Source organism: Schistocerca americana, chromosome 3, assembly GCF_021461395.2.
Source record: "Schistocerca americana isolate TAMUIC-IGC-003095 chromosome 3, iqSchAmer2.1, whole genome shotgun sequence".
In the NCBI taxonomy this organism is placed as follows: domain Eukaryota; kingdom Metazoa; phylum Arthropoda; class Insecta; order Orthoptera; family Acrididae; genus Schistocerca; species Schistocerca americana.
This window is the reverse complement of record NC_060121.1, coordinates 283,324,205-283,347,196: the sequence shown is the minus strand read 5'-3', so window position 1 is coordinate 283,347,196 and position 22,992 is coordinate 283,324,205. Positions and strand designations below refer to the sequence as shown.

Below are 22,992 nucleotides of genomic sequence, written 5' to 3'. Positions count from 1 at the left end.
AAAATGACACCATCCCGAGCACAGAATTACATGTTTCACCCAAAATCTCTACCCTGTCACTGGAGAAACGCGGTACTGAATATCCCTGTAGCATTTCTCCAGTAAACTTATGTATGAAGATAAGTACTCCAGCATGTTTGGTTATGAACTGAATCACGGAGTCAAATAACTTCACTAGCGAACTGCGAATTATTGCTAGAAAATTACTAGAAATGATAGTTGAACTCAGAAGTAAATCAACATGCTGATTCCCGACCTATCTATATGAAGTCACACTTCGAGAGACGCAAATCTACGAAGAGAAACCTCCTGTGAATAGTCTGAAACACATATTGCAGTTGTTCGTCGAGTCTAACTGGCTACTAATCAGAAATCATCACCTAATAGATGTAGTTAATTTCTGTACATGAGATCCACCAGCGATATTTATCTTTTGTAATTGATCAGCAGAGAATGATATTCCGAAATTGGAAACTAGCGAAGCATATGTTGTAACTTGCACGTAAGAATCAGACCTTTATCGGCACTAATGTGCATAAAAATGGAAACAGCAAGATGATATAAAATTACAGAATGAGCGGTAATGTTATGAAGCCTGTCACATCGTTTAAATATCTAATTATGATACTACAAATTGGTCTGAAGTAGTAAAAACGTGTGAAATTAGTAATAGGCACGACGATCCAAAAAACTGGATTACCTGAGAAAATTCTAGAAAACTGTAGTGCATATGTTAACGAAACTTTGTAGGAGACTCTAATGTGACCTGTTATACAATATTGTTTCAGTTTTTGGTGTCGACTAGAAGGAAGACAACAAAGGCATTCAGAGACGTTCGTGAAGTGTGGTAACAGGTCGGCGTAGCGTTTAGCGAAGTGTAACAGAGAGACTTAGAGAACTTAAATAGGAATTTCTGGAAGAAATGAGACATTGTTGCCGTGAAAATATTTTGGATGAATGTAAAATTGAATATTTGAAGGTGTAATGTGCAAAAATCCTACTATATCCATTCCGTATCTCGTTCAAGGGCAGTAAGGCCAAGACAAAAGGGATTAGGGTGCGTACCAATCTGTACTATTATTTTTCTCCTCCCTCTTCACGGGAATATTGGAACAGGACACATTATGGCAAACGTTGGAGGGATTACTCTCCACCACACACTATACGGAAGCTTCTGGAGTAGTAATCGCAAATCTCCTCTGCCTCTTGTTGTCTTGCTCTTTGGGTGTGAAAACTTGATTGTGAGCGTTTCGTTGCCTGGCTAACATTTTCTTAAATTTATTTAAAGGGAGAAACTACGCTAAAGATGTGCAAAATGACTGGTTGGAGACCACATATCATTTAGTTTATGCATGTTATTATCACTTCAATCGACACACTAGAAACAGAAAGCGAAACACTACTGATAGGGACATTAACAAGTGAAAGAACGACGGGAATGAACTATCAAGCAAATTGATCTCCATTTGGCATATAAAACGGCACAAAAGGATGGGAAAGTAAATTTACCTAGCTCACAGTGCGGGGGAACGGCAGGGAGGTACTTCCGTATGCTGGTGGTGCCATCAGCTTAAAATACCCGAGCGCTATTTCGTCAACGTTTTGTTTGTGATGTTTCACTATGGCGTGGCTGGTAAGCAGTATCGTCGGGCTGCTGACATGACTGGCTTTGTTTTCAAGTATCAAAGAAAGATGTAGAAGGAGGGCATTTATTGTCTTATGAAACCCTGCAGCTAAAGCTAGAACTGGCAGTTTCGACATAGGAGCTATAAGACAATGTAGAACAGAGGAGGGTTAACAAACCAAGTAACAGCGGTTGCTTCATTGTTTCATAAACTTTCAAATGTTATTACTAGGAGTTGATAACCAAGTTGTGCCCCACTAATGTCTCCCTCACGTCTTCTTAGTTTCTTCTTAGCTGCCTTCTTCCTCGTTTTTAGGGCAAAAGTAGCAATATAAAGGAAATTAGTTGAACAATAACAAAGCTCACCAAGTTACGCTACAGAAAAATGGTGACACTAGGATAAATTAAAAGCCTAAGAACAGCAGACACATGGAAGGTGTCTGCAAAACTGATCTAGCTCTGCTACCTTGTAACTATGTGAAACCTTTATTAAGGTAAAAAGTTGATGGCATAGGAGCGAAATAACTTTTTTTGCAAAACCGGAATGACGAACAAATGACTGCCATAGGATTCGGGAAGAGCTCAGTTTACTAACAGCGACACACAAAAGCAGAAGAATGGAGATGAACACTGGAACAACGTATAATGAGGATAGAAGATAGTCCCTGCCAGTGGTGGAAAAATTATGTAACCGGGGAAGGTACCATCTAAGGAACTGAGAAAGGTACATGTGAAGGGGAGTAAGATATATAACAATTAAAACGATTATCAGCATGGAGGTTAGTTTGAACACATCCAGTACCTTACCCAGCCACCGTCCTACTGGAGTATCCGCTTGCTTTCCTCTATCTCGTTCACAGGTCTACACTGCCAGTTAGAGGTAGAACGAACTGAAGTTAGTTCGAATCCGGGTGAACTTGGAATGCTTCACAGTGAAACTGTCGTCTAGTATTAAGGTCTTTCTGTAAGACAACGCGTGCCCACACACTGCTGCCTGCATCAAGGGAAAACAGAACTTGCGTTAGAACAATTTCAATCATCCACCCGCTTCACACCAGTAACTATTACGTCGTTCTTGCAATTGAAACAATGGCTTGGCGGATGACTGTTTAAAAGAAACTCAAGATCACGCTTGTCAGTTGGTTCAGTTCCCAAGCAGCGGAAATCTATGCAGCTTGAAGCTAAAGAAACATTACGAAAAGTGGTTAGAAGTAAACGGCGAATGCAGGGAAAAGTAAAGTAAGGTTCAACAAAAACTGACACTGCAATTAAATCTTCTTCTAACGATTTTGTTTTTTTAAATGACCGAATGGCTCCTACTTTCAGAATGCGCCCCGCTCTATCGTGCCTATTCATTCCTCTAACGAACGACTTTAATCGTAGAGTATCGTATTGGGAACAGAATCTTCTGTTCCGTTACATTTTACTGGTTACCGTTGTACATCTTCTACAGATTGAATATGAGTAGTTCAAACCATACGGTACAATATTCTAGTATCTTACCTAAACTGTATACCACATCCAAAGTTTGTTCAAAACGTTATCACATGTATCCACTTCCTTTCAAACAGGGAATTCGCTGACTGCGACAGCGTAACGATAGATAAATTTTATTTTTTTATCGTAATTGTGTTACTACAATTATGTCCACTAGGCTTCTCAAGGAACAGCTCTATCTTACCAGTGTACTATTTCCTATAATCCAGGCTCGTATAACTCTGAACCTCACTTCTCGAAAAGACATGAGGATCACATTGTACTAGACCAGCATTTGTTATATTTAAGGAATGCATGATTTTAAAAAAAAAGAGGTTCCAGTACTGTTGCCTTCCAGGAGGTGATTTTTTTGGAAAGTAGGCGTCTTAAAATATTAATTCAATGTTTTTCTGTCGTCAGAGGTATCGGCACGGAGTAGAAAATCAACCACTACATCTAAGCATATACGAGAGTCTTGCGGCCAATGAGAGGCGAGAATGCTGTCTTCTCTCCAGCAATTTTAGTTCTGTTTCGCCGAGTTAATGAAGTAGTTGCGACAGTGCTACCATAGAGCGAGCTGCATAGTTCACTCGAACTGTTGTAAACTCGTTACCGCCATATTTCGAAAACAACTATGCTCGCTGATTTTTTTTTAAAATTTTATACTTATTTTTTACCTTGCTTGGCCACCGATCACTCCAAAGATGCGTTTCGCAGTGAGGTTGATGAGTAAAAGATTTGGAAAAAGGCGATTTGTTCGCAGTTTTGCCAATATTTAATGCGTAATACCGGGTATAAAATAGCGGAGACCAAAAGTTACTAACAACTTGTACAAAAAAGAGACCTCAGTTACTAGAATTGGAAGACGTGAAAGGGAAACAAGGGTTTAGAAGGGAGTGAGACAGGGCTGAAGCCTTTCCCCTGTGTTATGCAATCGGTACAGCAAACAGTGAAGGAAACCAAGCAGAAAATTGGAAAGGGAAATTAAGTTCACAGTGAAGAAATAAAAACTTTGAGGTTTGATGATAACATTGGTATTCTGTAAGAGACAACAAAGGACGAAATGGTTAATATCTTGAAAAGAATATATAAGATGAACAACAACAAAAGCAAAATAAGGATAACGGAATGTAAGTGAATTAAATCAGGAAATGTTGAGGAGATTAAGTTGGGAAATGAGACACTAAAGTGGGAGATGAATTCTGTTATTCAGGCAACAAAATGACTGATTATCGCGGAAGTAGAGAGGATATAAAATGTATAATGGCTACAGCAAGAAGGCGTTTCGAAAAAAGACAAATTCGTTAACATCTAATATAAATTAAAGGATTACGGAAAGTTTCCTGAGGGTATTTTCCTCGACTGTACCTATTACGGAAGTGAAACATGAAACATAAGCAGTTGAGACAAGAAAAGAATAGAATAAGATGCTAAAGATCAGGGGGGTAGGTACTGTGGAAGATTGTGTGTAGTGGGAAGGCGAGGTATCGAGCAGAATTGAGGAGAAAAGAAATCTCTGGCACAACTCGATTAAAAGGAGGAACTGGTTGATAGGATAAATGCTTAGACATTAAGGAATCATGATATTGTTGAGGAAGGGAAGCGTGCGAGATAAAATTGCAGAGGGAGACTAAGACATGAACAATGTAAGTAGGATAAAATACATAGACGTTTTCAGTAGCTATTCAGAACGAAGCGGCTTACCCAGATTAGATTAATGTGGAGAAATCCATCAAACATGTCTTCTGACTGAAGAGCAAAACGACGATAAGTACGGGGTTTAAACTCTCATGTCTCCTTCAAAAACGTCATAGGAAATCAGAAATTCATGTATTGTGTAGCATCTCCTTTTTCCTCACAATCGACTGAATATAATTACAAGAACATTGCGAGTATTTTAGATAGCAAGGTAATCCATGTTTTCAAACGTGATAATACTGTAAGAGTAAGTAAATGTACGTAAAAGAGCCACCGCAGAGTGACATAAGTGCCACGACATAAATGTTAGAATAACGATAGTAGTTTGTTTAGTAGGCTATATAGGAAGCTCTTATAACGCTTTTATTTTTCATTGATTTGTTTGCATTGTTTGCTTTGCTGCCTTGTTGTGCGAATTGTTGTATAGGTCACAGCTCTGATTGTTAGTAACAGCAGATGGTTACGTTGCTGATGCTATGATATTGGCATGCCTGTTCTTACAGTTATTTATTGTATATGAATGATGGACTAGCCGATGGACAATAATTATCAGAGTTGTCTAAGTTGTGTTCAGTGAAAGTGTATGTTTAAGTGTTTCACATACTTTCATTTCAGTAGGAAACAGAATCTTCCTAGTGATCGACAGCATTTGACTTTGATAAAAAAAAACAGAAGTCGTAGTTGAAAGATAATCAGTGATTTATTAATAATAACACATTGATGTCATGGGATACCGATATGCAGATTTACCGATGGCGGTAGCATCCTGTACACAAGATATAAAAGGACAGTGCATAGCCGGAGGTGTTATTTGTGCTCAAGTGATACATGTGTAAAAGTTTCCGACGTGATTATGACCGCACGAAGGGAACTACAAGACTTTGAAAGCGGAATGGTAGTTGCAGGTAGACGTATGAGACATTCTGTTTTGGAAATTGTTAGAGAATTCAATATTCCGAGATCCACAGTGTCAAGAGTGTGCCGAGAATACCGAATGTCAGGCATTGCCTTTCACCACGGACACCGCAGTAGTCGATGGCCTTCACTTAACGACAGAGAGCGGCGGCGTTTGCGTAGAGTTGTCAGTGTTAATAGACAAGCAACACTTCGTGAAAGAAGGCAGAAATCAATGTGAGACGAAACGATGAACGTATCTGTTATGACAGCGCGGCTAAATTTGGTGTTAGTGGACTCTAGCAGCAGACGACCTACGCGAGTGCCTTTGCATGTAGCACAACATCGCCTGCAGCTCCTCTCCTGGGATCGTGACCACATATGTTGGATCCCAGATGGCTGTAAAATCGTGGCCTGGTCAGGTGAATCCCAATTTCAGTTGGTAAGTGATGATGGTAGGGTTAGAGAGTAGCGCAGAATTGACGAAGCAGTGGAGCCAAGTTGTCTACAAAGTACTGTGCAAGCCGGTGCTGGCTCCATAATGCTGTGGTCGGAGTTTGCAGGTAGTGGACTGGGTCCTACTTGGAGATCATTTGCAGCCATTAATAGACTTCATGTTTCCAAACAACGATGGAATATTTATGAATGACAATGCGATATGGTAGAACATTATGGACAATTGGAGCGAATGGTCTGGCCACCCAGATCGCCCGACATGTATCCCATCGAACATTTGTGGGACATAATCGAGAGGTTTGTTCGTGCACAAAATCCTGCACCGGCAACACTTCCGCAACTGTTGACGGCTATAAAAACAGAATGGCTCGGTGTTTCTGTAGAGGACTTCTAGCGACTTACTGAGTGTTTTCCACGTCGAGTTGCTGCAGTACGCCGTGCAGAAGGAGCTCCGACACGATATTAGGAGGTATCCCATGACTTTTCTCGCCTCAGTTTAATGTTGGCTGGACTTAACTATTTTTTCAAAGAAATTACGACTGCTAAATCGGTTTTATTATTGTTTATCTGAAGACTTAAATCGCGTACTGATCAGCGATAATATTTAGGCCGATGATATATCAAAGTCTGTGTTATTAATGTGGTCCTCTTAAAGAAACTCTATTCTCTGGTTCTATGGAGATAACGATACATTTTCTATGTGTAATAGTTATCAGAATCTAGAATATCTTGGTTCAGTACTACCCTAACTATTTTAGCATTACAATAACGTATTTTTTTACCAGATATAGCAATACGAATAGCTAAACAGTTTATGCTTTTCCTCTTCGCAGACTGAAATACGAAAAAAGTGCCAAATACTTTAAATCGGATCACAGCCAAGTGATGTTTCGTGTTGCATTAAGTGCAGCATGGGAGGTGAACTGCCCTGAGATAGGGATAGTGGTTATCGCTGTAACAACCAGTTTTCGATTATTTCGTTTTTTTTTCCACATCAGATTAACCTCACTATTAAAATCGCACAGAACAACTGGTTTCTGAAATAGTCGATTTTCGGTTTCTTATTTTTATCGTTTCCTGTAATTAACGTAGAGATCGTATAAAGATTGAAATATTTTGACTCTTTCAATTTCAAGATACGTACAATCAAAATATCAACTTAAACAAGCAAATAAAAGAAATCTTAGTCCGTCCACTGTTCGCTGCTCCTCTCGGAAATTGATAACTGATTGAATACTACGAAAAATCAGGAGTAAGCTTCTACTGATTCTAATTTTTTGAAACTTCTCAAAAATTTAGTAATCGGGAATCATACGACTGTTTACACATTACGAATAGTTAGTGGCAAATGTTGAGAACTGAGACTGAAGAACTCTCTTTCTCGTGTTAATTTGTCCGTTTTCCAGGGATACAAGCAGATAAAGGCTTGTTATATTACGAATGGATTGTCATTAAGTTTTTAAATTATTACTTTTACCATAATTATCTTTCTCATTTAGTACTTCATAGAAATGGCAAACAAATAACTAATCTTTTAAAGCAAATGAAGCCGTGTTCCTCATTGCTACGTCACTTCGTGAAAATATTTGCAGACTAAGGTTGGTGCCATATTACAATTGATGTCCGACGACGAAATCGTGCAGGAAAGCGCAGTGGTTAGCTCACTGGAATCGCATTCGGGAGCACAACGTTTTAAATCCACGATCGGTCATCGTAATTTAGGTTTTCCGTGATTCCACTAAAACGCTTTAAATACCAGAATGGTTCCTTCGAAAACACACGGCCAATTTCCTTCTCTGTCCTTCCGTAAGCCGAGCTTGGGGCCGGTGGTTGTGGCCGAGCGGGTCTAGGCGCTTCAGTCTGGAACCGCGCTGTTCCTACGGTCGCAGGTTCGAATCCTGCCTCGGGCATGGATGTGTGTGATGTCCTTAGGTTGGTTAGGTTTAGGTAGTTCTACGTCTAGGGGCTGATGACCGCAGATGTTAAGTCCCATAGTGCTCAGAGCCATTTTTCGATCTTGTGCTACGTCTCTCAAGACTTCGTTGTCGATGGGACGTTAAACACTTATCCCCTCATCCGGCGACAACAATAAAGTACTACGAGGGTCACTCCAAAAGAAATGCACACTATTTTTGTAAAAATACAGTTTTTATTCTGCATGTGTGAAAGTTTTACAGTGTGTAGATACATCCTTCCCGCTTGTTTTCAATCTTAGTTCAACCTGTTCCAGTGAGTGGCGCCGTCACACCATGTCTTCAAGGCGGCTGCTACACTTGACGTTCGTCAGAAGCAACGTGCTGTCATAGAATTCCTGTGCTATGAAAACGAGACAGTGGGAAACATCCACATGAGGTTGAAAAAGGTGTATGGAGATGCTGCTGTCGATCGCAGTACAGTTAGTCGGTGGGCAATTAGGTTACCTGATGATAGCGAGCATGGCAATGTTGAGGATTGTCCTAGCAGCGGCAGGTTTCGTACTGCACACACTCCTCACAATGTGTAGAGAGTTAACGAATTAGTGACTGCTGACAGACGCATCACAGTGAACGTATTGTCACGCTACGTTGGGATAGGGGGAGGAAGTGTTTGCAGAATACTGAAAGTGTCGGGGTAAATAAAGGTCTGCGCCAGGTGGGTTCCCAGGATGTTGACAGTGGCTCACAAAGAAACAAGTAAAACGGTATGCAGCGTACTTTTGGAACAGTACGAGAATGGTGGAGATGAATTTCTTGGAAGAATTGTGACAGGAGATGAAACATGGCTCCCTCGTGTTTCACCAGAGACGAAGAGGCAATCAAGGGAGTGGCATCATGTAAATTCACAAAGAAAAAAAAATTCAATGCCACACCTTCTGCTGGAAAAGTTATGGCTACGGTGTTTTTCGATTCCGAAGGACTCTTGCTTGTGGACACCATGCCAAGTGGAACCACCATAAATTCTGATGCATATGTGACGACACTGAAGAAACTTCAAGCTCGACTGAGTCGTGTTCGACCACATCGGTAAAAGCAGGATGTTTTGCTGTTGCCCGACAGTGCACGGCCACATGTCAGTCAAAAAACCATGGAAGCGATCACAAAACTCGGATGGACAACACTGAAACACCCGCCTTATAGTCCTCATCTGGTTCCATGTGACTATCATCTCTTTGGGAAACTGAAAGACTCTCTTCGTGGAACAAGGTTTGAAGATGATGACTCCCTTGTGCACGCTGCCGAACAGTGGCTCCAACAGGTTGGTCCAAAATTTTACCGTGCGGGTATAGAGGCGCTGGTTCCAAGATGGCGTAAGGCAGTTGAGAGGGATGGAAATTATGTGGAGAAATAAAAATATTGGTCCTAAAGGTTGCATCTACACACTGTAAGACTTTCAGTCATGTAGAATAAAAGATGGATTTAAAAAAAAATAGTGTGAATTTGTTTTGGAGTGACCCTCGTACCATAGAGGCTTACTGAAAAACGAAAAAACTGCTGCGGCTGCTGATATTTTGGTGTTTTTTACTTAGTTATTAGCAAAAAATAAAAAAAAAACGCCTGTTATAACAGAGTCCCAACAAACACCGAAAAATACCAGTTAATGAAAACTAAAATATCGGCATCGGCTTTAGAAAGTAGGTTTCTCCCATCCCTATCCTGAGGGGAGGACACTGTGGCTTCTGCAACAACTTGAGTACAACTTCGCCCGGTTAGTGGCGAGTCTCGCGGGGTAGCGCTGAAGATTAGGCTCGCTACAGAGTCCGCTCGCGCTCTGTAGTGGGGAAGTGGCTCGTGGCGCGTGGGCCGCCAAACGCTCCCGCCCCCGCTTGTATATCTTTCGGCGGCGGCGTAGCGTTTCACAGCGGCCCGAGCCGCCGCCGCCGCTGCTGCCGGCCTACTCCCCTCGCCAACAAACGCGTTTAATTTCCCCGCCGCTGGGGTTGAAGACATATTTGTGGAACAGTAAAAAACAAGAGGGTGGCTCAAAAACTCAAAAAAGGAAATAGTGGAGAACAAACGTTCATCGGAGACAGAGATGAAGGTGGAGGTAATGGCACCGTAGGAGGAGACAGAGAGAGAGAGAGAGAGAGAGAGAGAGAGAGAGAGAGGGAGGGAGGGAGGGAGGGAGGGCCGAGGGGTGAGGGAGCACACATGTGTTATCCTAAGGGAATCCTTAGCCCTCGTTGAAATGTCCTATACGACTACTAATCTATTAGTCTCTTTGATGCAGTAAATGAGGAACGAGAAATCTAAACAAGAGCGATCTGTTTTTATAATTCGATCCTGGGACGTGTGTCTGTGAGGAGTATAGCCGCGCGGGATTAGTCAAGCAGTCTAGGGCGCTGCAGTCATGGACTGTGCGGCTGGTCCCGGCGGAGGTTCGAGTCCTCCCTCGGTCATGGGTGTGTGTGTTTGTCCTCAGTATAATTTAGGTTAAGTAGTGTGTAAGCTTAGGGACGGTCCCATAAGATTTCACATACAATTGAACATTTTTTTGAGGAGTATAGGAGAAGGTTGCTATCGATCGGGTGGCTCCACCTGTGAGCCTGGCTCGATTTCTCTGTGGATAGTGACAATAGGCGCATAGTAGCGATCATTAAGTGTAAACAGACTTGGCAAAGATTTGCCATTTTATTGGTGTGTTGTTCCACGAAGACACAAGGAAAAAGTGCAGAAATGTAGAATTATACACTAGTTTTTTCTAATTGACGAGTATTAGTGAATGAAACGTCGGAATGATATGGTTAAAAATGTTCAAATTTGTGTGAAATCTTATGGGACTTAACTGCCTAGGTCACTAGTCCCTAAGCTTACACGCTACGTAACCTAAATTATCCTAAGGACAAACACACACACACCCATGCCCGAGGGAGGACTCGAACCTCCGCCGGGACCAGCCGCACAGTGCATGACTGCATCGCCTTAGACCGCTCGGCTAATCCAGCGCGACGGAATGATACGGTAATAGTGGTTAAATGTCTGAAGCCATCAGTGGGGAGTACGAACAATTCACGCCATTTTGCAATATTCACAATGTGAAGTTATGTGCTTTGGACGGCGACTAGTTGTTGTTAAGCGACGTAGTGCGAGATGACTTGAACACGCCATCTCGAATTAGGTCTAATCCCGGGCCTAAGGAGGCCACTATGAACCAAATTTATGTAATGATTCTCATTATATGCTTCCTAATAGCTTGTGGTTTGACGATCAGTCAAATGGCTTTTTTTTACCGTCTAAGGAGACGTTTCTACATTTACTATCCTAGGTTTCGAATACATGCTATTCATTTTAAGGTGCCAATAAAAAAACTCCTAAAATGTAAGAAATATGAAATGAAGAGGCTGAAAAATCAGCCAACCAGTTGCAAATAAAGGTTCATTAGCCCTTGACCTAGGTTTTGATATTTGTAAAAATATCTTCTTCAGAAGTAGTGGGATTTATGAAGAAGATATTTTTACAAATATTGAAACCTAGGTCAAGTCCTAATAAAACTTTATTTGCAACTTGTTGGCTAATTTTTCAACCTCTTAAGATTTACACAGTTGCTGTTTCGCAACCGCGTTTAAGCTTTTGAAATGTGAAATGTATTGGCACTTGTTTAGACGTGTGTAGCATTTATGGCTATTACAGTATAGCCGATTCACGGAAACTGCCTGGCCCAATGAAGGAAACCAGTTTCCTTGATTGGGCAGATGATACATGTTTCTTATTTTTAAAATATTTAATTAACAGCGAATATTTATGACTTCTGTGCCCACTACAGTGGATTCCAAAAGATACACTAAAAATAAAATATCGGAGGATTTTATTACACTTTTTCTTGAGATGGCTCATCGATAACGACCCTCTCCGGCTTGTGAGGAGTGTGTCATCTTTCCTGTTTTTATAGCAACTTTTTACACTCCATAATTTCCGTAAATGCTCCCTTGCGAAAGACCACCCCAGCCTTCTACAAACTGAAATAAAGCTCCCTTTCTAATGCCACCAGCCTCGAAGAATTATTGAACCATAACAAAAGAACATTTGCTTCGTATCTGTTCTTTGGTCCCCAGAGGGCCCTCTGTACATATGCAACTACATCTACATTTGTACTCTGCCAGACACCTTACAGTGTGTGGCAGAGGGTGCTTTACGCATGATTGTCATTTCCCCAATTTCCTGTTCCAGTCGCGAATGGTTCGCGGGAAGAACGATTGCTGGTAAGTACCTTAGTGAGCTCGAATCTCTCTAAAGTTATCTTCATTGTCTCTTCGAGAGATGTACGTAGAGTGAAGAAATATACTGGTAGACTCTTCTGCGAATGTACCCTCTTAGTACTGTGGAATAGTTAAGCACACAGTGATGCAGAACGCCTCTCTTGCAGTGCCTGCCAATGGAGTTGGCAGAGCATCTCTGTGCGCTTTCGCACTTACTACATGAAGCTGTAAAGAAACGCGCTGCTCTTTTTTGTATCTACTCTGTTTCCTCTGTCCTACCTGACTCGGATCCGAGACTGACAAGCAGTATTTAAGTACTGGTCAAACGAGGGTTTTTGGAGGTACCTTCTTAGTGGACGGATTCAATGAATTTGCCTCGTATCTGCTTTACCTGCGATTGGTTTAATGTGGCCGTTCCACTGTAAATAGCTGCGTATGCATTTTATGGATGTGACTGCTTCCAGTGAGTGTTTTCCAATCGTGTGATCATGAAATAATGGCCTTTTCTGCCTATTTATGTTTCATTCTTGTATGAATGTGGGGCTCTGTGGCAAGAGCCAGGTTCTATTGAAGAGCTGTATATTGCCCATTGACACATGATTTTATCTTACGCCGAGGGGACCTAACACTGTTTCAAAGATGCGAAACACGGGTGTCAATACAGTATATTCTTAGGCCAACTGAGAGCGTCTCATTTGACGACCTGAGGGCAGATTGTGTTTTCCATAGGACCTGCTCTCTATTTTAAATGACAATGAGGTGAGTGTCGTGCATGTGTTAAGGTAGTGTGTATACTGTCAGGGCTCCTTCTCAGAATACTGGGTCTGAGATTTTAGGGTGTTGCAAGGGGTTGCCTCACCCATTAGTTTTAAGCACTCATCCATTAAATGTATCTGTCCTGGCGTTTCGAAACTGATTTTACGTACAGTTATTCTGCTGTATTTTTATCTAGGTTTCACGGATTCTTAAGGTTGAATAACAAGTACACTATTCTTGTTCAAGTAGAACAAAAACAGTGTACGTATTATTCAGCCTTAAATATGGAATTGTTCAACCAGGAACTAACGGAAGAATCCATGCCGCGCGGGATTAGCCAAGCGGTTTAAGGCGCTGCAGTCATGGACTGTGCGCCTGGTCCCGGCGGAGGTTAGAGTCCTCCCTCGGACATGGGTGTGTGTGTTTGTGCTTAGGATAATTTAGATTAAGTAGTGTGTACTCTTAGGGACTGATGACCTCAGCAGTTAAGTCCCATAAGATTTTGAAGAACTCATAAATAAGATTTCGTAGATTCTTTTCTATGACTCTCCGGTTTCACTGTTGTATTTTAAGTTTTTTTTGTTGTGCTGCATGTGTTAAAACAGCATAATTTGAGAATTTGTTGTTTTAATATATTTTAATCACTCCTTTTCTGTTTATTTCATGCAAGTACGCGGTATATCGCCATAAAACACTGCAAATCGGTAGTACTAGGTTTCGATCTCCTGTCATAACCAAAATTATTTCTACCACTTAAAAACATCTTTCAGCGCCGGTAGTAGTTAGTTGACGGGGAAAACGCCAATGAGCACCATCGTTCGGCATCCGTAGACGTTCTGCTATAAGTAACTGAGCCAACGGGTCGGAGCAACGTATTCCACTAGAATCATGCTGATTGAAACACCGCTGTTTCAGAATAGCTGTTATTTTCAGTACATGCCGCCCGCGCTAGAAGTTACGTGAGTGATTTTTATCCTAGCGCATAAGCCACATCAGCACCGTAACTACGGTGGCAGCTTCGCCTAAAGTCTACAAACAACAGATCTGCTTTCGACCAATCAGTTGCAAGGAGGCGGTGTTAAGTAGTTGTAACACAAATCGCGGTGGAGCAACGAACTGAACATCTCTAAATCATGAGTCCAAGGCATTCTCAGGAATGTTTTGAAGCAGAGAAAAGTATGTGCAAAATTTGTCTTGTACACCTTGACTCCCGAAAAACCAACAGCGGCACGTGGGCGCCTCCTGTGGCTTGACGGGAATGAAAAGAGCGGGCAATTCTTTTCTGGAAAAAGTCAACACGACTGAAGAGACTTGGTGTCATTAATTCGAACCAACCATAAAACGACGAAGTGCAGACTGGCTCTCTGATGGTTCGCCAAGACCGAAGAAGGCAGTAATGAGACACGAGAGTTAAACAACCTCCCAATGAAGTAGTCTACTTTTCTGACAGTTTCATGTGGCTCTATGAACTTCCTATGCGCTGTACTCAAGTGGGGCGGCGTGGGGGGAGACATTGTACAACATCTGAAGCACGGAAAACCACCATATTAAATTTTGTTATCATTTATTAATCCATTCGCGGAAATTTTTGGACCGACGGGTTACAGACTACCATTATTTCGCCTCATACTTCTTTTGGCACCGGTGATATGTTTTTTTACAGAGCAATATCTACAGATTCCTCCTAAAATAGTGATCAATGTCTTTTCGTGGACTTTTCAACAAACATAATTATGACGAAAGTTTTGTTCTACAAAGCTAATGATGTTATACTTTGCTGTTATATTGCATTTCTCAGTAGGCTATGAAAAAAATTATTAATGCAACCTTTCTGTAGGTCCGGAAATAAATCTCTGAGCAAAAACGCGTTAAACTGAATCGTTTCTGTCGTTCTTGTCGCCAATGACATGACAGTGCCTGTGTGTGATTACTAAGAAAAAATGACATTATTGGATGGTAATTAATAAGCTAATGACTTTTAGGTGGAAATGATTATGAAAGATCGCGTGACACTGTAATGTCACGATAATTTAAATTATTTGCTAGGGACGTGGGTACATGAATTTCGTCGATCTCAACACAAGCTTTATCCACACTGACAGATGTACCACTTTACTTCATTCAGCTACTCTGAGAAGCAAAATACAATTGATTAAGTATCCCTTTCTCCTCACGACGTGCATATTCCATGAGAGACAATTATTATTCAGGATTGTGTATAACAACCTGCTCAAGAATAAAATAAATATCCTAATTTTAAACGAATGTTAACTCCACATTTTTTTTCAGGTGTGGAACAGCTTATATAGCTGAATTTGTCTTATTAAAATCTACTGTTCTGGCAGTGAAAGTCAGTTTCTATTGGGAAACGAAAGTTGATGTTCGTATTTCGGAGAATAAGCTGGTCATTATTTTATTACTTCTTATGTGAAAATACGTCTAGATGAAAATACATGGCCAATAATACCATTGACGAGCCAAAATATATTTCCCATAAAAGAATTAATGCAGAGTATTTCACGACGTGGTTAATGATTGCAGCTGCTTTTGCTCAACAAGATAGTAAAACATCCGCCTTTTGAACATAGTTTTTTTTTTTTATGCGACACTTCTTCAGAAGCATTCTAAAGTGGAATAGAGATTCCAAATGATGTAGTGACATGTTTTGCAAAAATAACAGTTTGTGTAATACCGTGGATTGTCGACTTTTACGGAGTGCTTCATTGCAAACCTTGGCAAATCTTTTTTGGCTTAATTCCGCCCATCAGTGATAATAAAGGAGACATAGAATTCCATTTATAATATCATTTATGCTCAGATATCTCGGCAGATATAAAGGCTACGGCGTAAGATTCCACTTTCCATATTAAAATTTTGCTGAAAATCTTATTTCGTTGTCTTGGATCTATTAAAATTTGTTAGAGTGCACGTTAAAATACCAGCTTGTGTGAGTACCATAATAATCACATACTTATCCTCATACTTTCTGCCTTCAGTTGTACTTGTTGGTGTAACAATTTCACCAACCAAATCTTATAGTTAGAAAAAGACATAATATTTATAGCAAATGAAAAAAATGCAGGCGAATAGAACTTGAAGTGACAGAGCTCAGGTTATTGCGTTAAGTTTTTAAACTGCATTTCCCTTACATTTTAATTTTTGTTGACAAATTAAAAGTAATTTTTTCACCTCTATGAATCGATTTCAGTTAAGTGTTCCCCTCTTCTTCCATGTATCCAATATATTCTGAACGGATTTTTTTGTACCTGCCGCAAAACAGACCAAGCAGCAGCTAAACGTTTATTTCTAAAATATGATTAATTCGATAAACAACAATAAAGTCTAATGGAGTATGTTTAGTTCCGCCAGTTTTTAGTTGGAGAAAGTAATTTAGCCAGTGACTTCACTAGGATGTAGACGTTGTGTATAATAGTGTAAAAAGTAAATTATTAATACAAGTTTCTACCGGAATCCACAGAACAACAACACAAACGTACGGAAATTATTGTGATGAAAATATTTTCAATGAATTTGTGATGTTTTGTCACAGTATATAAAATACAACGGATGGCCTAGATATAAACAGAAAGTAACAATGCCCAAAAGCAAAAAATATGTATTGTTGTATATTGCTGTAGCAGTAAATTAATATCTGTTTCATTCGGTGGAAATACCGGTATTATTGTTGTAACTGTTGATGATGAAGTTGTCCCGCAGTCGTTGGAGCTAACAACCGATAGCCACCGCAAATGTTTCCTGCATAAACATTTGGTGAAGTTCTCTATGAATATGCAGTCATTTTAATAATTATAGGAATTAGAACATTTATGAGATGAAGAAGAAAAACATGAGTAGCAAAGTAAGGATACGCTGGACGACATCAGAACTGGATGTCTGGCTATACTTCGAGATCTGTTATTATATTTATTATTTTATTTTATCCAGCAGACGAAGTGATCGACTATAGTATACTTTGGCTCCTGATACCTACATCGCAGTAATTTGGAAAATATTTTTGAAGAAATGCATGGTAGCCTTGATTTCATAACTGGGTTTAGATATAGCTTAAAGGAACAATTTAACTCTTCACTTTCTGCAAGGAAACTACAACACCCTGTTCCCCAATGTATTTTTTTTTTTACAGTATACAACTTATTATCCTGTAAACGAGTAGCACCAGATGACGAAGTTTATGTGTCTGTTATTTCTTGTCCTTTCCCCACAATCGTTTATTAGCACCATTCCTGAAAACAGCTATAGGTAAATTCTAGTATATACTTATTGAGGAGAACTTTTTTTTCCTATGAAGTGAAATGATGCGGTATTTCAGCGAATTTCGTCCTTTATTCTACGTTAAGCACTGTCGAGATCAGCTCGTTATTCGTTGAATAAATGGAGACGTAAAATTTGAGGAATTCAGTAGCTGATTAAGACAGTTTAAGGCTCGCAATTTGCTGCTGAATATCCACGAGTATTCCCGCAGCCTTTGCGAGCAGACACTGAGCACGAAGAAAATTCCATTGCGCACTCTTCGTAAATCACAGTTCCAGCGCAGAACTTTGAAATAAACTAAATCCGATTTAGAAAAACACTGTGTGTTACGGCCTAGAGACTCGCGGTGTTATTGGTAAGAGGAAAAATGTTTAGGAATGCCTTAATGTGGAGAAACGATACCGGATAAACTGTTTACGTAGCCGCTCCCTCCGTTTCACCTCCACATTTCTTTACCAGATTTCTTGCAGCGTGCTTAAGCGCATCCCAGCAGCTGTGAGACGGAATTTTCAGTCAATGTGTACCGATTATTGAACCCTATTTCTGCAATTTGGGGACTTCAACAATTCACTTTAAATCACAATTACTCTCGACTGAAAAAATATCCAAGACAAACAGTTTAGATAATTTGGTTTCACCTGCGAAAGACAAATCCGCTATAATAACTGAAAATAAATTTTCACCAAGTATTTAAGTAATTTTGCGCTTTTCACTGTAATAACAAGAGATTAACGATGCAAGTATGAATGCTCTGTAATAAGCGGAGCTTTTATTTTTGGCTTCTCGTGTTATACCACTATACAACGTTTTGTAGGGTTCGTTCGTCTTCAAGATTGTATGAAATGCCTTTTGACATGTGTTGTAAATAAACCAATGTGGCAAATAATCATTTTACGCACGAATATTATGTGCACTGTAAACTGTTTGTAGCAATGTAATATATCCACTTTTTATTGAGAAAAGTAAGAATAGCTGAAAAACTTCTATATTTTTTCTCAACAAATGACGGGAACTACGAAACAGAAGTGAAAAAAAAACCTCGACAAATTTTTAGAAATAATAACGCAATACTTCACCAACAAGACAAAAATATTTCCATTTGTGTAACATTTCGGTTCTCCCACTAAAGTTGACACTAATATATTCCGTCATACAGACCTATGTGACAGGAAGTTAATAGATAACAATACATTTTGATTTCTTGGCGGAACATTTCTGACAACAATCAATAGTTTACAGCAATCGCAGAAGTAAACTTTGTTAGCCAACGAAACATGTACCGGTGCCTAATTTCCGCCGAAATGCGAACAGTCTTTTTTCCTGAAATTGAACACGATGGGGACAATCAGTCTAGAAAGTAAAAGTAAAAATTGTGACAGTTATTTTTGAAATTTTTTCTCATGATGAGGTCTTCGAAAATAAATGTAATGTGGCTCTGTAAGAAAAGGTTGTTTCATGTCACCTCAATCGAAATATGCTTCTAATAATTCACAGAGCACAGACATGGTTCCGAAATACTACTGATTTGACGAGGACAGCTGTTTGTCTTTATCTATAAACTTAAATCACGTTTGGGGAATGATAACGGATGCAGCTACGAAAGTTAATATTTTGGCCTAACTCGGCGACGCTAGAAAAGTGCAAACAGACGCAATCCGCTACAAACTGCTACATTACGATATTTAATCTATGTGCCATGCATATTGTTTAGAATGAGTAATTTTTTTCCTTCTTTTCCCATCACGGTTTTTAAAACACGCATATAAATGTAGTAAGAATATCTTAATGGATCACAGTGCTCCGAGACAAAAAGATTCGTGGATTCAGCCACTATTAACAAAATGTATATTCTACTGCAGTCGATGTCAGATGCCTCATTGTTAAATCCTTAGTACTAAGAAAATTAGGAAACGATTGTATTTGTCATGGACAATGTTTAACTCGCACTTTGTTACATGAAATATATGATATGAGAAATAAGATTTGCACGTATGTTCTCTGTTCTGTATGGAAAACCGTGAATGATGAATTTTGATGGTTTTTGTTGTAAGAATCGGCAGGCGTTTCTACCTTTTTTACTTTGTGGTTCGTCTGTATTGTAGGAAAAAGCGCTATACATGAAAAATCTGACGTCGATGTTATGCAAGGGCTGCCGAAAAACGTGCATATGTTTTAAGGATGTTAACGAAATGTAAAGATTTCACAATTAAGTCAGGAATAGCCTATACACTTTTTCCTTAATACAAGCTGTGAAGTATGTAAGGAATAGGGGAGTCATATGGTTTCCCGTAGTTAGACAAGTTATTAACATCAGGAGGAGAGTATCCTATAGTTCGTGAGACTGTTTTTGCAACGGAACACTATACGTAATCAGAGGTGTTTTATCTACATTTTGCAGCTGTGATCATTAGATCTTATATCAAAGTAATGTGGTGGTTGATGGTATTACGAGATAATGTGTTATTTTTCAATATTATTATGAAGTGAGCTAATGGAAATTAGAAACAGAATTCTTGGCAGCTACGATGGTTTGATATTCAACCGTATTAAGTCGTCGTTTGTGTACAGTATTTCGGTAATGGGACTTATCGACAATTTCAGCTGTAACTTGAAGACGAGAACAAGTGTTCCTAGTAAAACAGCAAGGTCAATGATTAGATTAGTATGGCTTAAAGCTGTGAGAGGAATATATTCTGCAGATTCGGCGTTATGTACCTCGGTCGCAGATAGGTACATACCAAATCTTTATTCGCATAAGAACGAACACAAATAGTTCAGAAAAGCATGAATGTAAACACAGAGAAAACATTCCCTTACATAAACGTTTCTGAAGGATTACAATACATGGAAAGCGTACCGTGAATAGCACTGGTTCGTAGGTGCTATGTTACAAAATAGCTTCGTTGCCAAAATATAGTGAATAACCAACCTGACTTAACACTTACGACCCATATATACCACGAGTTATAAAATTTTCGGCGACGTCAGCACAAATATATCTTTAAATTCCAGATGGTGCCAACAAGGCTACTTGCAGAAACGATATGGGCGACCATCAAGTTTACGAGGTTAAAAACTCGCAAAACATATTGTCATACGTATTTAGTACGCAAAGTGTTACATCACAGATACGGACATGACATTTCTAATTCGTAAAATTTACTCGTGACGCTCATAACAACTTGTCAAGAGCCTGAAACTTCTACGTATACCTCCGCGTTATCTTACAAAATACAAAATATGTTAAAAAAGTCTTTTGCAGAAACCGTTCTTATCGATTGATTTACTCACGGAGGGATCTACGAATCGCTTTGGTTCGTCGGGACTATGCTATAGAACAGATTCATCGTTTATTCCATGAGGAATATAGGTTATTTCAGTTTTTTTAGCATTTCAAATATTTACAAATGTGTCTTCATGGTCTACGATGGATACACAAAAAATATTGATACACCGCTTCGGTCATTTTTATACACTTTTTTATTTACATTTTTATACCAGTAAGCGTTTCTAAAACCATGACATCATCATGCGGTGGATTAAGACACTTTTATGATGTTGAATTTTCTTATGACGATGGTACCTGCCAAATAGACAGGCAAATTCGATAATGTAAAGGTATCTTTATCGACTTCATGTTGATGGCGTGACCATCGAAACGCATATTGCTGATAAAAGCAAAAATTACAGTGACTGAAGCAGTGTACGAACAAATTTTTTGGTGTTATGATTACCTGGCATTATCAGCTATATTGGACGCGTCTCAGAATCTAAACACGGTTTATCTTCTTGTTACAGAAGTTTATTTACCCAGATCCCACAAAAATACACAATGATTAGTAGATTCAGCGAAATTAAATCGCCATCTTCAGATCATTCGTACAGAAAAATTTTTATAGGGGCGGTCCATTTCGTCGACTGTTCACATTAATTGGACATAACTTACAGAGACAACATTCAATAATACCGTCCCTCGTCATACAATAAAATAACAGCTGTGCACAATGGTTACCACTAGAATACATAACACAAGTATAAAATATTTACACACTGTGTGCTTGTTGACATATGACAGGAAAGACTTTTTCTATGCAAGTGGTCTGAAGACGGCTATTTAATTTCGCTGAAGCTAGTAACCATTGTGTATATTTGTGCGTCCTTCTGTAATAAGAAGAACAACCGTGATTAATTATTTTTTAAAGTAAACGTGGTAGCGTCACCAGAAGGATTTTGATGAGATTCACACTTGTCACTGGAAGGGCAACGCATTTCCTCCGTGCCATTTGTTACTGAGAAACTGAAAAGTGACGTGCACGTGTGTTAGGTAATGGAAGGCAAGATGATCCGTCGTGCTCACCTGATACGGCCTCCCCGTTGAGCTCCTCGAAGGTCTTGCTCGTCATCTGGAAGAGCGCGTCCAGCGGCGACGTGTTGCTGCCCTGGGCGCCGCCCTTGCCGTGGTGCTGGCCCGCCGCCCCTTTGCCGCATCGCGCCGGGTGCCTGCCGCCGCCCCCGGAGCTCTGCGCCGCCCCCGGGTGTCTGGCCGCCGCCGCCGCCGCCCCCGACGCCGGGCTGGCGGCGAGGTCCGGGCTGGTGCAGCAGTCGCTGCTGGAGCGGCCGCTGCTGCACGTGGTCTCGCTGGCGTAGCAGAAGTCCGCCGACTTGGGACGGTGGTGGTGGGCGGCGGCGCTGGCTCGGTACCTGTCCACCGGCACGACGCCGCCCCCGGCCGCCGCCGCCGCTGCCGCCGCCGCCGCCACGGCCGCCGCCGCCGCCGCGGGGCCCAAGTCCCAAGGGCGCACGATGCGGGCGGTAGAGGCGGGCGTCGGGTCGCCCGGACGCGGCGCCGCCGACGTCGGGGGCGGCTGTTGCTGCTGCTGCTGGCCGTTGGTACGCGGGCAGTGGTTCAAGATGTCGAGGATGAAGAAGGACTTTACGCCGCCTCCGGAGGCTCGCGGCGGCGTCGCCGAGGCCGTCCGCTCGACTCCGCTCGGCAGCGGAGGCGGCGTCGGCCTGGCGGGCCTCTCCGCCGTCGCCTTGTCGATGTTCATCATCTTGAGCCTCTTGAGCGGCTTGAAGTAGTCGTCCTCCTCCTCGTCGCGCCGGACGACGTCGTCGTCCTCGTCATCGTCGTCGGAGGCGGCGTCGCAGGTGGCGGTGCGGCAGGTGGAGGAGCCGGGCGACGAGACGGGGCTGCGCTGGCGCTGCTGCTGGCGGCGAACGGCCGCCGGCGAGGGCGACGGGCAGCCCACGCTGATGTCGTCGTCGTCTTCGTCGGCGTCCGTGTCGTCGTCGCGGAGGCGCCGTCCCGGAGGCGGCTGCGGCGACGCCTCCAGCGGGCTGCCCGGCGCCGAGTCGGAGGCGGCCAGCGGGCTGCTGCACATCTGGGGCAGACTGCGCACCCTCAGGAAGCCCACTGCGTCCATCGGATCACGTCTCCGCGTCTCCTCACCGCCTGCTCATTGGTGGACGTCTGTGCTGCTGTAGGTAGGATGTCTGCTCAAACGCGCAACACCTAGCAGGTTATACTGACATCCATTCGTGTATCACTGCTCTACAGGTCTGTTGAAACTGCAATATCAACTACTTCAAGTACTGCTCTCGGTGTAAAATGATACTGTCACTAGTATCACTCCCAGGCCAC

General features: G+C 41.3%; 1 protein-coding gene across 1 annotated transcript in view; it reads right to left on the bottom strand.

Moving 5' to 3' along the window:
• LOC124606020 (homeobox protein Hox-A4-like) overlaps positions 1–22,774 on the bottom strand; it is a 451,812-nt gene extending 429,038 nt beyond the window's left edge. The window contains 4 exon segments of the mRNA XM_047137982.1: positions 21,706–22,026; positions 22,029–22,089; positions 22,151–22,441; positions 22,493–22,774. Coding sequence (XP_046993938.1) covers positions 21,706–22,026; positions 22,029–22,089; positions 22,151–22,441; positions 22,493–22,774 — 955 coding nt within the window.
• Between the last annotated feature and the right edge of the window lie 218 nt (positions 22,775–22,992).